Genomic DNA, 16521 nt, shown 5'->3' on the forward strand with positions numbered 1-16521 from the left:
CCATAGCGCGCCTGGGTGCCCGACGGCAAGTGGGCCCCCCCCGCCTAATATGCACGTCAGCACTTGGATACATACTCTTCAACCCTTCCCTGCGTTAGTGGAAATTAGCATAGATGTAGCCTCCTTCCGCAAGCATATATAACATCTCAGACCCAGCGTGCAGATTGTGGGAGCTGCATGACCCTGAATGGTTCCCAGGTGGGGGTGACTTGTAATAGGCTGTGTGCCCACAATGGGTTTTTTAAGCCTTTCCGCAGCGGCAATAACACTTAAAAAAACGCATGGTAGAAGGCCTGCCATGTTCCCCAATGATGATCCGCTTGTGCTGTGCAGCAGGAGGGCTCTTGTGATGCCAAAGATCTTAGTCCATCTTGGTGCTGAAAAAGGTGGGAGCCCTGAAAGGGTAGGTTAATTGGCCAAAGAACAAATGTTTTGTTATTGCTTATGACAAACCGTCACATTGTTGCATGAGACCTGAATAGAATAATCGTCAACTGTAAGCAGGACAAAGCAGAGATACTTGCTCACATGGGCAATCTGCTCTGCAAGGTCAGACAACACTGTTGTAGGAGCCCCAGAAGGATGACTTGGTGCAGGATTACTCACCAGGCAATAAGTTTTGGTGACCCTGGCACAAAAGGAGCTCGCTGCCTCAAATGCAGACATGTCCAAGGAACCACATGTCTAGCTATGGGGTCCTTGAGGAAAGCTGTTCGAGGAGGAGAGGTCGAGAATTACTGGAAAAGGATACAAATTTTCCATATGACCTTGTTTGTTTATACTGCCACGTGTGCGCGTCCAGACCTTGTTAGGCTCCTCGCACAGTTTGGTGTGGTTTGAGAAGCATATTAGGGTGGGGCTGATTCCTCTGAAGGACACCATCTCTGCAGGAAAATACACTTTACCTTTACTTTCAGGGACTGGATCACTGGGTGTCAATCATGTCTGTATCTTGAGCACTTGGTTCAAGTCCCAGGTATGATTCCAGGTTGGAATGCTGGTCTGGTTCTTGTGGTTATTAATTGCGAGGGCAGACTAGCAGAGATAGAGACTGAGACAAAATTGGTCGAGGTCGTATTGACCACTGCCATGATCTGCAATGTAGGTGCGGAGGAGCTGGTGGGTCTGACTCATTCTGGCTAGTGGACAAAGTACTAGGGTGCAGTCAGCAGAGGTAGACTCCCATCACAGTGTCTAAGGTCTGGAATACCTAGTCTGTTTGGGCACCGATTGGGAGAGAGTAACTGCCCATACAAGGTAGGGTCACACTCTTGCCTAAAGGGGCTTCAAAACAAAATGGTAACAAAAGGGGCTTTGTGAGGGCTGGTGTGCTCTGTCCTCTGAGAGAAGAGCTGATGTTAGAAAGGGGGTAACTGATGCTGTTGTGTACAGAGTGTGTCTGTTCCATGGAAGAGTTGACGGCCTACATTGTCCTGGGATGGAATGCAGCTGGTTGAGGATTATCCATAGGATAGCAAGGCTGTAGTAACTGGGGCAGAGGGAGATGTCTATGCTGAGGCTACAAGAATCAAGCAGCCAGCATGCAGAGGGAAGGTGCTGGTACAGGAATAGAGTCCGCGCGAGCGAGCCTTATCAGCTGTGAGCGTTCACTAGAGCAGGCTAAGCTGGGGCCTAAATTATAGTCCATGTTCCAGCATGAACGCAGAAGGGTCTCAAAGCCGGATGTGAGCCTGTAAGAATGCGATAGAAGCCGGAGCCTAAATTAGAGGCTTTCCACCAGCAGAGGATCGCAGGAGGCGCGAAGCAGTCAGCTACTCTACAGCAGGAACTGGGGCTTGGGTGTGGATCTTGCTCCAGCATGGACAGTGGAGGCTGCATGATTGAGCCTAAAAAGGGACTAGGAGCAGAGCGAGGCAGGGAAGCTGAGGGACAGGAACATTCAGAGAGCAGGTACAGGGAATGCCCTGGGGGCAAAAAAAAAAAAAACTTAGATGAAAAACGTTGATGCATATGACTGCAGTGTGCATGGTTCAAAAGACCGTGGAGACAATGCAGCATGGAAGGGGCTACTCTCTCCTGTCCTGAACAGGCTTGATTCTGGAACACACAATCTTCTGAGCTAAAGTCTAAATGCAATACAATTGTAGCACGCGTTACCATGGATTCTCTTCACTCTGTTTCCCACACGCCGTGCTTTGTGGGGCAAATGGGCAGGAGAAAAGAAATGGTTCTGCCATACAGAACAACGGGATACGGCCTGACCCCTGGTAGACTGTACTCTCCGGCCATTCCAATCTGTTAGCCTATCTAAAGGAGAAAAGGAGACAATATTAGTAAAAAATACCACAGAGAAGAGACAGGACCTCAGGCTTGTGTCTGCCTCCTACATGACACTAGGCTAAACTGGTTTAGTCTGGTATATGCAGGTGGGTGTGGTCTGCAAGGAAAGGATCTGACTTTTTCGTTAACTGTAATTCTTGGTGGCAGCAACATATCCCATTGTTTCCTGTGTTTACAATAAAGCGACCGAGAAATGATTTTTATAATTAGAGGAGCTTATAAATCTGCCTAGAATGTCTGTGTGTGCTGCTTCCTTTGACAACATTTTTTAATGAAACAGGAATAACATTGGTGTTGGTTTCCTCCTCGGCCCTTCCATTTACACATGTCAGATTGGGAATTGGGCTTAGAGGGTCTAGTCTCCTTTTGTAGACACTTGCTGTCAAGGACTGTTATCTGTTCTAGACCATTTTGGTAATGTCCAGTAAAACATATCGGATAGGTCATATAACTTTTTTTTTTTTTTTCCTCCAGAATCCTAAGCAGCACGTAGTCCAGAGAAGAGGTGCAGAATATACTCTTGCTACTATAGCGAAACACTTTGCATGTAATTTAGCCACGGGCCTACCACATCTTTGGGATGCAACGGTTGGACCTTTAAGGAACAACATTAATGTTGATAGTTTTGGTAGGTATTTTCCATATATTATCAAATAACTAAGTATGATTGGTTATCTAGCCAAGAAAATATTTAGTTTGAAAAGTGATCTGAACATAGTCATACTAGCTTTACTAATCCCCTACTGTTCCCTGTTTGAGGCTTCTTGGACTCCCACAAATCTGTACACTTCTTGCTGCAGCAATGAAATCCTAGCACAGAGAGGTCACTGGAGGCGTGTACTTCTTCCTCTGTTTGATGCTGACCAATCGTAAGCAGGCAGCAACACACTGGTGAAAGAACACGCCCCAACAATAGCTTAGAACAGGCTCAGTGTGAGACATGTAACAGTCTGCTCTTTTCATTGCAGTAATGATGTACTGTAGAACAGCAGACAAGTGTGATTAACTGACAGCTTTAATCTCCAGCAGTTGGTGTAGGGGGAGGGGCAGTACAGCAGAGTTGGCAGCACAACACTTGCTTTTGGCAATGCCAAAGTGTATTTGGTCTTGCCAGAGAATCCCTGTCCGTCCCCCACATTGCCATAGAGGAGATCTGCAGAGAGGCGAGCAGACCTCGTCAATACATGTTGCACACTCAGCCTGTTCTGCGCTATTGTGGGGGCATGTTCTTTCCCCCCTGTGTGTTGCTGCCTGTTTATGATTGGTCAGGGTGAGAGAGGAAGTACACGCCCCCAGTGAACTCTGCCTGGTAACGTGGGTTTTGATTTTTTTTTTTTTTTTTTGTTTAATTAAGTGTTGAATTATTTGATCACTAATATCTCCGCAACATAGACGTGAAATAAAAGAAAAGAGCAAACATATTTTTTTTTACCCTTCACTGCAGCCATTACTGCATCATGTGTCCAGTTCAATGTCAAAAATGCTACACTTCAGATCCTTTTAGCACGTTTTTATTTTATTTTTTTTGGTCTTGCTGCCAGTAATAAAAGTTCTTGCCATTTCCATTAAATTATTTACCATGGTATAACAAATTGTGTTGATATTGTAGATGGCAAGCTTCTCTTGGAAAAAGGAGATGATCACGCCCAAGAACTAGTCAGCAGCCTTCAAGTGTTTGAGGTCACGGCCTCTTCCATGGATCGCAGTCTTCACCCTGTGGTAAGTAGTCACAAGTAAAAGGTGAAGGGTTGTTCATTAGAATTAAGAGCATAAACCTAAAGGACCGGGAGTTTCCCTGCAGAGGGATTGTACGGCTGGCATTATCGGCACCGTCAGGATCTGCAGCGGGATAATGGAGAAATGTCTTTAGATGTGATGAGCAGATTCCTTTGAGAAACTAATTGTTGCACTCCTTACAGTACCTGGCATCTGTAATATAGTCCATAATAAGGTGGCATACTTATGTAAAACTTACTCTTGCATTTTAAGTGATTGTGTTTTTGCTTCTCCCAGCTGCTTCAACATCTTCCTCACCTATTCACGAGTCTGCAGCATCCTTACACGTCGGTGAGGCATATGGCTTCCCGTTGTGTAGGAGTTATGAGCCGCATCGCTACCATGGAAACAATGAATGGATTTTTGGAGAAAGTTTTGCCGTGGCTTAGTGCTATTGATGATAACACGAAACAGGAGGGAGCCATTGAAGCGCTGGCTTGTATCCTTCCTTTTCTAATTGCTTGTCGTGTGTAAAGGTTGCGCAGAAATGCACTAATGTAGAAAAGTATATAACGAGTGGGTGATGTGATTATGTATGCCAGAAAGCTAAATATTGTACTGGAGTTTGTCTAATTCCTTCTATTTAACCCAGGATAATTTTCCCGGCAAAACTGGTAACCCGGAAATGACGGATCCATGAGTCAACGGGGATGGTTGACTGTTCTCAGCTGTTCAACTGATCTGGTTCTATATTGGGGTTTCTGTGGAACCTTCTTTCAAAAGAGTCAGCTGGGCCCCCCCGAGTCCGCCTTTACTTATGTAATACACAATTACATAGGTATACATTGTACCTTTTAAATATTTTGGGAGATGGTTGGGGTTTCTGCGTGTATTGGAAACCTAGGTGTTGAAATTTTGTTTTTTAATTATTAAAAACAAGTGAACAGCTTACATTAAAAACATAGCATTTTATATTAATATATTTGGGATGCCATTCATATTATGGCCCAACTAGAGCCACTTCATACACCACTCTTTCCTTATTCTTCGTCTTTGTTTTGGGTGTATGGCATGGTGCCGGTCTATTAAATTTATTTATTTTTTTCAATTATGTAGAGTAGTTATATTCTGTGGCGCTAGATGGAGATTAGATTGTAAGCACCAATGAGAACATTGATAAAGTCCCATATCAGTATGTCTTGTCTGGAGTATGGGATGAACTGGGGGAACCTAGAGGACACAAATACACTCGCGCTCCTTGCAGATGTTGTTCTTGGTGGGATTTGAACCCAGGACTCAATCGATGCAAAGCAACACTGTTAACCAGTGAGGCCACTGGACATCTATGTCACTAGATGCGCCCACTGTCCGGGGGTATGTATAACTCATACTCTCTGTTACTAGGCCTGAAACAAGCGAATTCCCACAGTGCGTGTGCTGGGGGGATTTATAAGTCTGCAGTCACACAGAGTGACTGCAGACTTGTCGGTTTTGACCGGACAACTTTTAACCCCTTTTTGACGTGTGACCTAATATTACGTCATGGTGACCTGGGCCGATTGGACCAATGACGTACTATTAGGTCATATAGCGATCACGCCCGCACACAAGTCACAGCTGACACCCGGTACTATGTGCAGGGAGCCGTCACAGCTGACACCCGGTACTATGTGCAGGGAGCCGTCCCACACCTCTCCCTGCACATTAATCCCCTCAATGCTGCGATCGAAGTCTATCACAGCATTGCGTGGTCAAGGGGAGGTGATCGCAATACTCACCTCCTATCCCGGCCTCCAGCGCGGTCTGCCGCAGCTTCCCGGATGTTGCCATGACAACATCCGGGTCACCAGACAGGAGAGGTACTTTGGTCATGCGCAGTGCATGACCAAAGTATCTTCTGCATCTGCAGCGCTGACAGACTGTATAGCACAGGGATGGTGCTCCCAAGGGCAGACTGAGAGCACGTTCTCAGAAACTGACTCACACAAGTTCGTCTTCCAGCTCTCCAGACTCCAAAATGCTCCCTGTATCTCACACCTCTTCCCCAGAGGTCGCCCTGGGATCTGAGTCGGCATCAGATTCTGACTCTGGATCCGACACGGACCAATATTCTAAAATCCAGGACATGGTTGACAGCCTTATATCGGCCGTCAATCAGACCCTGCATGTTAAAGAGGACAAGAGCCCTTCTCAGGACTACTCTGTTTCCTTCAAGAGAATTAAGCGCCCGGCTTGCACCTTTTCTAATCATACAGAATTTGACGGTGTCTTTCAGAAACAGTGGGAGCATCCAGAAAAGCTCTTCACTGGAAAGAAACAGACATGCTATACCCGTTTAATCACGATCTTGTCAGTAAATGGACGGAGTCCCCATCTGTGGATCCTCCTGTCTCTCGTCTCTCAGCCAAGGCGGTGCTGTCTCTTCCAGACGGTTCCTCCCTCAAGGACACTATGGATAGACAGGTTGAGGCCTTGGCTAAGTCAGCCTCTGAGGCTGCTGGCACTTCCCTGTGTCCTTCCTTCGCCTCAACTTGGGTATCAAAGGCAGTGTCCGCATGGGCCAAACAGCTTAGGTAGGGCATCCTTCCCCAGACGATCTGGCTGACCTAGCGGATCAGATCGCCCACGCAGGAGAATATCTGCTCACGGCGTCCCTTGACGCCGCTGCCTGTTCAGCCTGCATCTCTAGCAATATCATTGCTATATGTAGAATTCTTTGGCTGAAGGCTTGGAACGCCGACCCGACCTCCAAAAAATCACTAACAAATCATCTCCCTTTTCAGGGCTCCAGACTATTTGGGTCTAAATTAGACCAGATCATTTCTGATGCCACTGGGCGTAAGAGCACCTCCCTTCCTCAGCCGAGACCTAAACGCCCCTTTCCTAGGAGACGTTCCCTTCAGTTCCGGTCCTTTCGTTAGTTCGCTCAACCGGGCCCCTCCTCTCAACAGGACCGTACCCCAGCACAGCGAGAGAGACGTAAGCCTACCTTTAGGCCCACTCCCAACTGGCGCCCAAAGGGTCGCTCTTCTAAGCCCTCTGGATCCCGATCACTATCCAACAGATTTTCCTCAGCATGACAGGTCACTCCCACCTGGGACTTCTCCCAGGGTGGGCAGCCGTCTACTTCTGTTCCGAGACTCTTGGGTCTCGGCAATAGAAGACTCCTTGGTCAAGGAGATTGTGACCTCCGGCTAAAAGATCGAATTCAACGCCATGCTAGGAACACTATTTCTCAGGTCCTGCCCCCCGCATCCATCTCTGCTTCCCCATTTCCTTCAGGCCATTGCCTCCCTTCTGCGTTTAGTAGTCATAGTTCCAGTCCCCCTTCAGGAAAGGTTTTCCGGTTTTTACTCCAATCTTTTCGTTGTTCCAAAAAAGGACTGCTCACTACGTCCAATCCTGGACCTCAAGCAACTAAACTGACAGGTACGCATCCGGCACTTCAGAATGGAGTCCCTCAGGTCCGTAATTGCCTCGATGGATGCCGAGGAATATCTATGTTCAGTGGATATTCAGGATGCGTATCTTCACATCTCAATCTGCGCACCACATCAGAAGTTCCTTCGATTTGCCTTCCAGAACGCACATTACCTGTTCACTTCTCTCCCCTTCAGGCTTGCCTCCGCCCCGAGGGTTTTCACAAAGGTAATGGTGACGGTTATGGCCATTCTACGAGCCAGGGGGATTGTAATTATCCCCTACCTCAACGACCTATTGATCAAGGGTCCCACGTTCAGGGACTGTCTAACTGCCTCCCTGGTCCCATCTCAACGCGTAACCTTTCTAGGGATGCAGTTTGACACGACCCATGCCTGGGTCCTTCTCCCGAGGGAAAAGATAAACTCTCTCCGTCGAATCCACCACCTTTCCGACCCAAGTCCACACTCTCTTCACCTATGCATGAGTGTCTTGGGAAAAATGGTGGCAGCTACGGAAGCAGTGCATTTTGCCCAGTTCCATACCAGGCCTCTTCAATTGGCCCTTCTGTCGGCATGGGACAAGAACCTGTCGTCTCTAGATCGACGCATCAGGTTACCTCTTCATGTGAGAAGGTCATTAACATGGTGGACTCGCCCCTCTTCCTTCAGACCCGGGAGGTCATTCCTACCGGTTCGCTGGCAGGTGGTCACGACCGATGCCAGCCTCATCGGTTGGGGGGGCAGTCTTCCTTCACCACACGGTGCAGGGCTGGTGGAGTCCCCACGAAGTCTCCCTACCGATCAACATCTTGGAGATGAGGGCAATTTACCTGGCATTGCTTTACTGGCAGGATATTCTTGCAGGGTTCGCAGTCCGCGTACAATCTGACAACGCCACGGCTGTGGCGTACATAAACCGTCAAGTCCGTCTTGAAAGAGGTGGCAAGAGTGCTAGTTTGGGCCGAGAATACAGTTCAGGCAATCTCAGCAGTCCACATTCCGGGGGTCGACAATTGGGTGGCCGACTTACTCAGTCGACAGGGCCTTGCCTCAGGAGAATGGTCTCTCAATCCCGAGGTGTTCTATTAGATTTGCTTACGATGGGGCACGCCGGACGTCGACCCCATGGCGTCTCGGTTAAACCACAAGGTTCCATCCTTTGTAGCCCGGTCCCGCGATCCCCTTGCGATTGCTCAAGACGCGCTAGTCATATCATGGTCTCAGTTCTAGCTGCCATATCTTTTTCCCCCTCTACCATTGATCCCTCGAGTCGTCAAAAAGATCAAGACAGAAGGAGTACCGGTAATTCTAGTAGCCCCTGATTGGCCCAGACGAGTCTGGTACGCAGATCTAGTAAACCTGCTGGTTTACTCCCCCTGGAGACTACCAGAACGTCCAGACCTCCTCTCTCAGGGGCCTATTCTTCATCAGAGTTCTCATTCTCTGAATTTAGTGGCATGGCCGTTGAGGCCGCAGTCTTGAGGAAGGCGGGTTTTGCAGACAACGTCATCCAGACCCTAATTAGTGCCAGAAAACTCGCAACCTCGCGCATATACCACAGAACCTGGAGCCTTTTTTCGTCACTGCGAGAAAGATCTGCTAGCTCCTTTTCGTTACCGGCCATTTTGGCCTTTGTTCAGTCTGGTCTGAATGCGGGACTCTCTCTAAGCACTCTCAAAGGCCAAGTTTCAGTCTTGTCCATTCTATTCCAACGTAACTTGGCTTCCCGTCCTCAGGTCAAGACGTTTCTACAAGGGGTGGCCCACCTGGTGCTGCCTTATCGCCCCCCGGTGAATCCATGGGACCTTAATATGGTCCTAAGCGTCCTCCAACAGCCCCCTTTTGAACCCATTCAGGACATCTCAACCTCTCATCTCTCCTGGAAGGTGGCTTTTCTGGTGGCTGTTACCTCTATTAGGAGGGTTGCAGAACTCGCAGCCCTCTCATGTCGGTCACCCTTTCTGGTCTTCCATCAAGACAAGGTAGAGCTCAGGCCAGTGCCTTCCTTTTTGCCGAAAGTAGTCTCCTCTTTCCACATCAATGAGGACATTGTTTTGCCTTCCTTCTGCCTGGCTCCAGTGCACCCACAGGAGAAATCCCTGCATAAACTGGATCTGGTCAGAACCTTACGTGTGTACCTTTCTAGAACGGCCTCCCTCTGGCATTCAAACTCCCTGTTTGTCATCCCTGAAGGGCGTCGCAGGGGCCTTCCTGCTTCCAAGTCAACCAAAGCCCGTTGGATACGTTCGACCATTTTGGAGGCATATCGCGTCTCGGACAAACCTCCCCCTCCGGCGGTGGGGGCCTCTTGCGCTGTTCTCCATCAGGTTTCTGCTTCTCAGGTCTGTAAGGCCGCAACATGGTCTTCACTCCACACCTTTTCAAGGTTTTTCAAGGTCCACACTTATTCCTCGGCTGATGCCAGTCTTGGATGGAAGGTTCTGCAGGCGGCGGTTGCCAGCAGTCAGACCTAATCTGTGGCTATCTTTTGTTCTCCCACCCTAGGGACTGCTTTTGGACGTCCCATGGTCCTGTGTCCCCCAATGGAGCGATAAAGAGGGATTTTTGGTACTCACTGTAAAATCTTTCTTGGAGCCTTCATTGGGGGACACAGCACCCTCCCTGATTTTGGGCATATGTCCAGTTGGCCCTGTTGAGCATCTAATTTAGTTTTCACAGTTGTGGCCCGTTGGGCATTGCATAGTTAATTATTTTATGTTCCTCCTACTTCTTTAGCCACTAACTGGTGAGCTTGGTGCCTGTAGGCGGGTGTATACTGTGGAGGAGGAGCTATTTTCTTTTCTTTATCGCTTCATTGGGGGACACAGGACAATGGGTGTATGCTGCTGTCGCTAGGAGGTTGACACTAGGCAAAAAAAGGAAAATGGCTCCTCCTCCGCAGTATACACCCGCCTACAGGCACCAAGCTCACCAGTTTAAGCTTGGTGTCTGTAGGAGGTGGACCTGGATCTTCACAAATCCAACCCTGTTGTGTTTATTAACCTTTGTTTTTTCTCTTTCAGATACAGCTCTTCAGGCTAACAGGGCATACTGCGTCCCCTGTTAACCCACTAGCGACCGAGAGCAATGTGGCTACCCCCACATCGCCCACTCTCGGAGCCGCTGGGCAGGACTTATCCCCTGTCACCTTAGGGTGTCTCAGGGTGATTTCGGTGGCCAGTCCTAGCCTGTTCCCCACCCCAGCCCCCTCCTCGGAGCGGCCTGGGAGGGAGACGGTGGTCCCGGCGGGTGACCTTCCCCCAGTTTTCTGGGGTTGACCTTCCCCCAGTTTTCTGGGGTTGACCCAGTCTCCTGCACTGTCCAGGACCGGACAGTGCGGGAAGGAGGAAAAGCCAGGATCCCCCCCCCCCCCCCCCCCTATCCAGGAAGGCATCCTGAGACCATCCTCAGAAGGAGAAAGGAACGGACAATTCCCGGACCCGCTAAGACAGGTACCTCCCTGTCTTTTAGTGGTAGGTCCCAGTCCCCCGGCGTTACCTGCCTTCCTCCCACCAAACATGGCGCTTCCCTGGGCTACTTCCTCTTTCTTCTTCATTATGCGCGGCAAATCTGCCGCGCTTTTCTCCCGTCTGGTGGGGTGGGCGTGTCCGGTGGGCGGTTCCGCTCCGAAGAATATACGCCCCCTCCTATTTGACCAACCATGGCCGAGGAGCATATTGACTCTTCCGTCACGCCCTTCTGCGCTCAGGCGTCATAGTCCCGGTTCCCGTTCATGTACACATCCGACAGTTCAGGATGGAGTCGCTCAGGTCGGTAATCGCCTCGATGGAGGCTGGGGAATATCTTTGCTCAGTGGACATTCAGGATGCATACCTTCACATCCCAATCTGCGCGTCACATCAGAAGTTCCTTCGCTTTTCCTTCAGGAACGCGCATTACCAGTTCACTGCCCTCCCCTTCGGCCTCGCCACAGCCCCGAGGGTTTTCACGAAGGCGATGGCAACAGTTATGGCCATTCTTCGAACAAGGGGAATTGTAATCAACAGGTCGTCGAGGTAGGGGATGATCAAAGGCCCCACGTTCAGGGACTGTCTCCACAGTCTCCAGATCACCTTGAACACTCTCTCCCGGTTAGGCTGGCTGACCAACACAGAAATCCTCCCTGGTCCCATCCCAACGTTTAACCTTCCTAGGGATGCAGTTCGACACGACCCGTGCCCGGGTCCTCCTTCCGAGGGAAAAGATAAACTTTCTACGACAAGGAATCCACATCCTCTCCGACCCAAGTCCACCCTCCCTTTGCCTGTCCTGGGAAAGATGGTAGCCGCCATGGAGGCAGTTCCGTTTGCCCAGTTCCATACCCGGTCTCTTCAACTAGCCCTTCTCTCAGCTTGGGACAAGAATCCATCATACCTAGATTGACGCATCAAGTAAGATGGTCCCTAACCTGGTGGTCCCTCCCTTCTTCCTTCAGACCCGGGAGATCATTCCTTCCGCTTCGCTGGCAGGTGGTCACGACCGATGCCAGTCTCATCGGTTGGGGGGCAGTTTTTCTACAACACACGGTCCAGGGCCGGTGGAGTCCCCACGAAGTCTCCCTTCCCATCAACATTCTAGAGATGAGGGCGATTTACCTGGCGTTGCGTCACTGGCAGGAGATCCTGGCAGGGTTCCCAGTCTGTGTACAATCGGACAATGCCGTGGCATACATAAACCATCACGGAGGAACGCGCTGCAAGCCCGTTTTAAAATAGGTGGCAAGAGTGCTTCTTTAGGCCGAGAAGACGGTCTGAGCAATCTCAGCAGTCCACATTCCAGGGGTCGACAACTGGGCGGCCGACTTCCTCAGTCGGCACGGCCTCGTCTCAGGAGAATGGTCTCTCCATCCTGAGGGGTTTCACCAAATCTGCTTACGGTGGGGCACGCCGGACTTCTACCTCATGGCGTCCTGGTTAAACCACAAGGTTCCGTCCTTTGTAGCTCGGTCCCGCGATCCGCTAGCAATCGCCCAGGACGCGCTAGTCATATCATGGTCACAGTTCCAACTGCCCTATCTCTTTCCGCTTCTACCTTTGATCCCTCGAGTAATCAAAAAGGTCAAGACAGAGGGAGTGCCAGTTCTCCTAGTAGCCCCAGATTGGCCCAGATGCGTCTGGTACGCAGATCTGGTAAATCTGCTTGTCGACTCCCCCTGGAGACTACCAGACCGTCCGGACCTTCTCTCTCAGGGTCCTATTCTTCATCAGAGTTCTCGTTCTCTGAATTTAATGGTATGGCCGTTGAGGCCGCGGTGTTGAAGACGGCGGGTTTTACTGACAATGTCATTCAGACCCTAATTAGCACCAGAAAACCCGCTACCTCGCGCATATACCACAGAACTTGGGGAGCCTTTTTTCGTCACTGCGAACAGGATCAGCTGACTCCTATGTCTTTTTCTTTCCCAGTCATTTTGGCTTTTCTTCAGTCTGGCCTAGAGGCGGGACTCTCTCTCAGCACTCTCAAGGGCCAAGTTTCGGCCTTGTCCATTCTATTCCAGCGTAACTTAGCTAGCCGTCCTCAGGTCAGGACATTTCTACAAGGGGTGGCCCACCTGGCGCCCCCCTATCGCCCTCCAGTGGAACCATGGGACCTTAATATGGTCCTAAACGCCCTACAACAGCCTCCGTTTGAACCCATTCAGGACATTCCAGCCTCTCTCCTTTCCTGGAAGGTGGCTTTTCTGGTGGCTATTACCTCGATTAGAAGGGTCGCAGAACTCGCAGCCCTATCCTGTCGGTCGCCTTTTCTGGTGTTTCATCAAGACCAAGTAGTGCTCAGGACGGTGCCTTCCTTTTTGCCAAAGGTGGTTTCCGCTTTTCACATTAATGAGGACATCGTTTTGCCTTCCTTTTGCCCTGCTCCAGTGCATCCACGGGAGAAGTCCCTGCACAAACTGGACCTGCTCAGAGCTCTACGTGTGTACCTTTCTAGAACGGTCTCCCTTCGGCGCTCTGATGTCCTTTGTCATCCCTGAGGGCCATCGCAAGGGTCTTCCTGCTTCCAAGTCAACCATCGCCCGTTGGATACGTTCGACCATTTTGGAGGCACATCGCATCTCTGGCTAACCTCCCCCTCCCGGAGTAAGGGCTCACTCCACCAGGGCGGTGGGGGCCTCTTGGGCGGTCCGCCATCAGGCTTCGGCCTCTCAAATCTGTAAGGCCGCAATGTGGTCTTCACTTCACACCTTTTCAAGGTTTTACAAGGTCCACACTTATTCTTCGGCTGATGCCAGTCTTGAATGGAAGGTCCTGCAGGCGGCGGTTGCCTGCAGTCTGACCTAATCTGTGACTATCTTCTGTTCTCCCACCCAGGGGACTGCTTTGGGACGTCCCATGGTCCTGTGTCCCCCAATGAAGCGATAGAGGGATTTTTTGTACTCACCGTAAAATCTTTCTTGGAGCCTTCATTGGGGGACAGAGCACCCTCCCTGTTTTTTGACATATGTCCAGTTGGGCATCTCATTTAATTTTCACAGTTGTGCCCCGTTGGGCATTGCATAGTGGTTATTTTTATGTTCCTCCTACTGCTCTAGCCACTAACTGGTGAGCTTGGTGCCTGTAGGCGGGTGTATACTGCGGAGGAGGAGCCATTTTCCTTTTTTTGCCTAGTGTCAACCTCCTAGCGACAGCAGCATACACCCATGGTCCTGTGTCCCCCAATGAAGGCTCCAAGAAAGATTTTACGGTGAGTACCAAAAATCCCTCTTTTCCCCACGTATGGGGTATCTGCGTGCTCGGGTAATTGCACAACAAATTTTGGGGTCCATTTTTTTCCTGTTACCCCTGCGGGAAAAAAAAAAAAAAAAATTGGTCTAAAGTAACATTTTTGTGAAAAAATTTAAATGTTTATTTTTTTTTCTTCCACATTCCAAAAATTCCTGTGAAGCACCTGAAGGGTTAATAAACTTCTTGAATGTGTTTTTGAGCACCTTGAGGGTTGCAGTTTTTAGAATGGTGTCACTTTTGGGTCTTTTCTGTCATAAAGACCCCTCAAAATAACTTCAAATGTGATGTGGTCCCTAAAAAAAAAAAAGTTTTGTAAATTTTGTTGGACAAATGAGAAATCGCTGGTCAACTTTCAACCCTTATAGCTCCCTAATAAAAAAAAAAAAAAAAATATATAAATAAATAAAAAAAAAAAATTGGTTCCAAAATTGTGCTGATGTAAAGTAGACATGTGGGAAATGTTATTTATTAAGTATTTTGTGTGACATATCTCTATCTCTGTGATTTAAGGGCATAAAAATTCAAATTTTGAAAATTGTAAAATTTTCAAAATTTTTGCCAAATTTCCGTTTTTTTTTCACAAATAAACCAAGTGATATCGAAGAAATTTTACCACTATCATAAAGTACAATATGTCACGAAAAAACAATCTCAGAATCAGGGGGATCCGTTGAAGCGTTCCAGAATAATTACCTCATAAAGTGACTGGTCAGAATTGTAAAAATTGGCCTGGTCATTAACGTGCAAACCACCCTCCGGGGTAAAGGGGTTAAGGGATGACCATTTTTGCATGTATATTTTACATGTAGTCGTCAGAAAGACCCTTCACCAGTTACGCCTTAACATTAAAACACTAAAGGTGTGATGGAGCAGCTGGATGTTGGCATCGTCCCATACATAGTCCTCCTGGTGGTGCCAGTGCTGGGAAGGATGAGCGACCAGACGGACAGTGTGCGCTTCATGGCCACCCAGTGCTTTGCAACACTCATCAGGCTTATGCCTTTGGAGGTAAGTGGAATTGCCTTACGAAACACATGTACTGTAGCCTAATTGTAGTGATCTACGGAGGTCTCTGCCCACAGTCCTGCTCTTATACCGGTCAATGCCGAAACATATTTAGCAAGTCTGAGATGCACTTTATATCTGCAAAATTATGATCATTGGCTTCCACTTACAATTAAGGTGCTGGCATCACTTATTGACACAAGAAAATTGCTAGAAACACTTGCGTAATATAAATTTAAGTGGATTCATCCTATAAGATCTTGTCCATGATTAATAAACGTTGGCTGCTCTTGAGCGATTTATCATTCCACTGAGGGAGTAAACGCCAATTTAATAGATTTTTTTTCTTTTTGCACAGACTGTGGAAGGTGAAATCTTATGATAGTGCCATGTTTGTTGTAATGTGTCAAAATTTTTCTGTAAGCGCTTAAGCTTCGCACTTTCTTCTTGTGAACGATATCTCATGGTATATTGAGGCTGGTACACCTTTTATGCCTTTTTTATTTTTTTTTTACGTTGCATTAAGTTTTAGATCAACTTAATTTTTTTGTTTCTAGGCCGGGATCCCAGATCCTCCCAATATGTCAGAAGAGTTAATTAAACTAAAAGCCAGGGAGCGAAGCTTCTTGGAACAACTGCTGGACGGAAAGAAATTGGAAAATTATACAATTCCTGTTCCAATAAAAGCAGAGCTGAGGAAGTATCAGCAGGTAATACGTCAAATTGTTTCTTTTGGCTGAGGGCTGCCATCTTCGGAAAGTACAGTATGGAGTGCACATCGAGGGGAGTTTAATATCTGTTTTATATCTTTTAGGATGTTATCTGACTTGATGCATTTCTTGTGTTTCCTTTTAGGACGGTGTGAACTGGCTGGCCTTCCTGAATAAATACAAGCTCCATGGAATCCTATGTGATGATATGGGTCTGGGGAAGACCCTGCAGTCTATATGTATTCTTGCAGGGGACCATTGCCTTAGGTAGAAATTTTTTTTATATTCTTTAAGTGTTTATATTTTATAATATGAATATTGTTTTAATAATTGCTCTATACACTACAGATCTCAAGAGTATAACCAGAGTAAGTCCGCAGACTGCTTACCTCTCCCCTCACTAGTCGTATGTCCTCCGACCTTAACTGGGCACTGGGTGGATGAAGTTGGAAAGTTCTGCTCTAAAGAATATCTCAACCCATTGCATTACACGGGTCCTCCAACCGAGCGAGCCAGGCAAGTCCTTGTCATCACAGTACACTTATAATACCTGCCCTTAGACAAGTTGTCATTACAAAATCAACATCGTTCTGTTTGTGGGTCCAGAATTCAGAGATGAATTCAATTTCTGTCCTGTTGGGG

The 16521-nt window shown here is 48.3% G+C and overlaps 1 protein-coding gene across 2 annotated transcripts in view; it reads left to right on the top strand.

Annotated features, from left to right (window-relative positions):
- Window positions 1–16521, top strand: part of BTAF1 (B-TFIID TATA-box binding protein associated factor 1) — an 84417-nt gene that overhangs the window by 55354 nt on the left and 12542 nt on the right. For both annotated transcript variants that reach the window (XM_073685230.1, XM_073685231.1), the window contains exons 22-28: window positions 2776–2929; window positions 3911–4020; window positions 4315–4516; window positions 15024–15172; window positions 15727–15879; window positions 16025–16146; window positions 16228–16395. In XM_073685230.1, coding sequence (XP_073541331.1) covers window positions 2776–2929; window positions 3911–4020; window positions 4315–4516; window positions 15024–15172; window positions 15727–15879; window positions 16025–16146; window positions 16228–16395 — 1058 coding nt within the window. The remainder of the gene's footprint in view (window positions 1–2775; window positions 2930–3910; window positions 4021–4314; window positions 4517–15023; window positions 15173–15726; window positions 15880–16024; window positions 16147–16227; window positions 16396–16521) is intronic.

The sequence above is a fragment of the Phyllobates terribilis genome, unplaced genomic scaffold (assembly GCF_046119375.1).
Source record: "Phyllobates terribilis strain yellow unplaced genomic scaffold, ASM4611937v1 Scaffold_5__5_contigs__length_657084704, whole genome shotgun sequence".
Taxonomy (NCBI): domain Eukaryota; kingdom Metazoa; phylum Chordata; class Amphibia; order Anura; family Dendrobatidae; genus Phyllobates; species Phyllobates terribilis.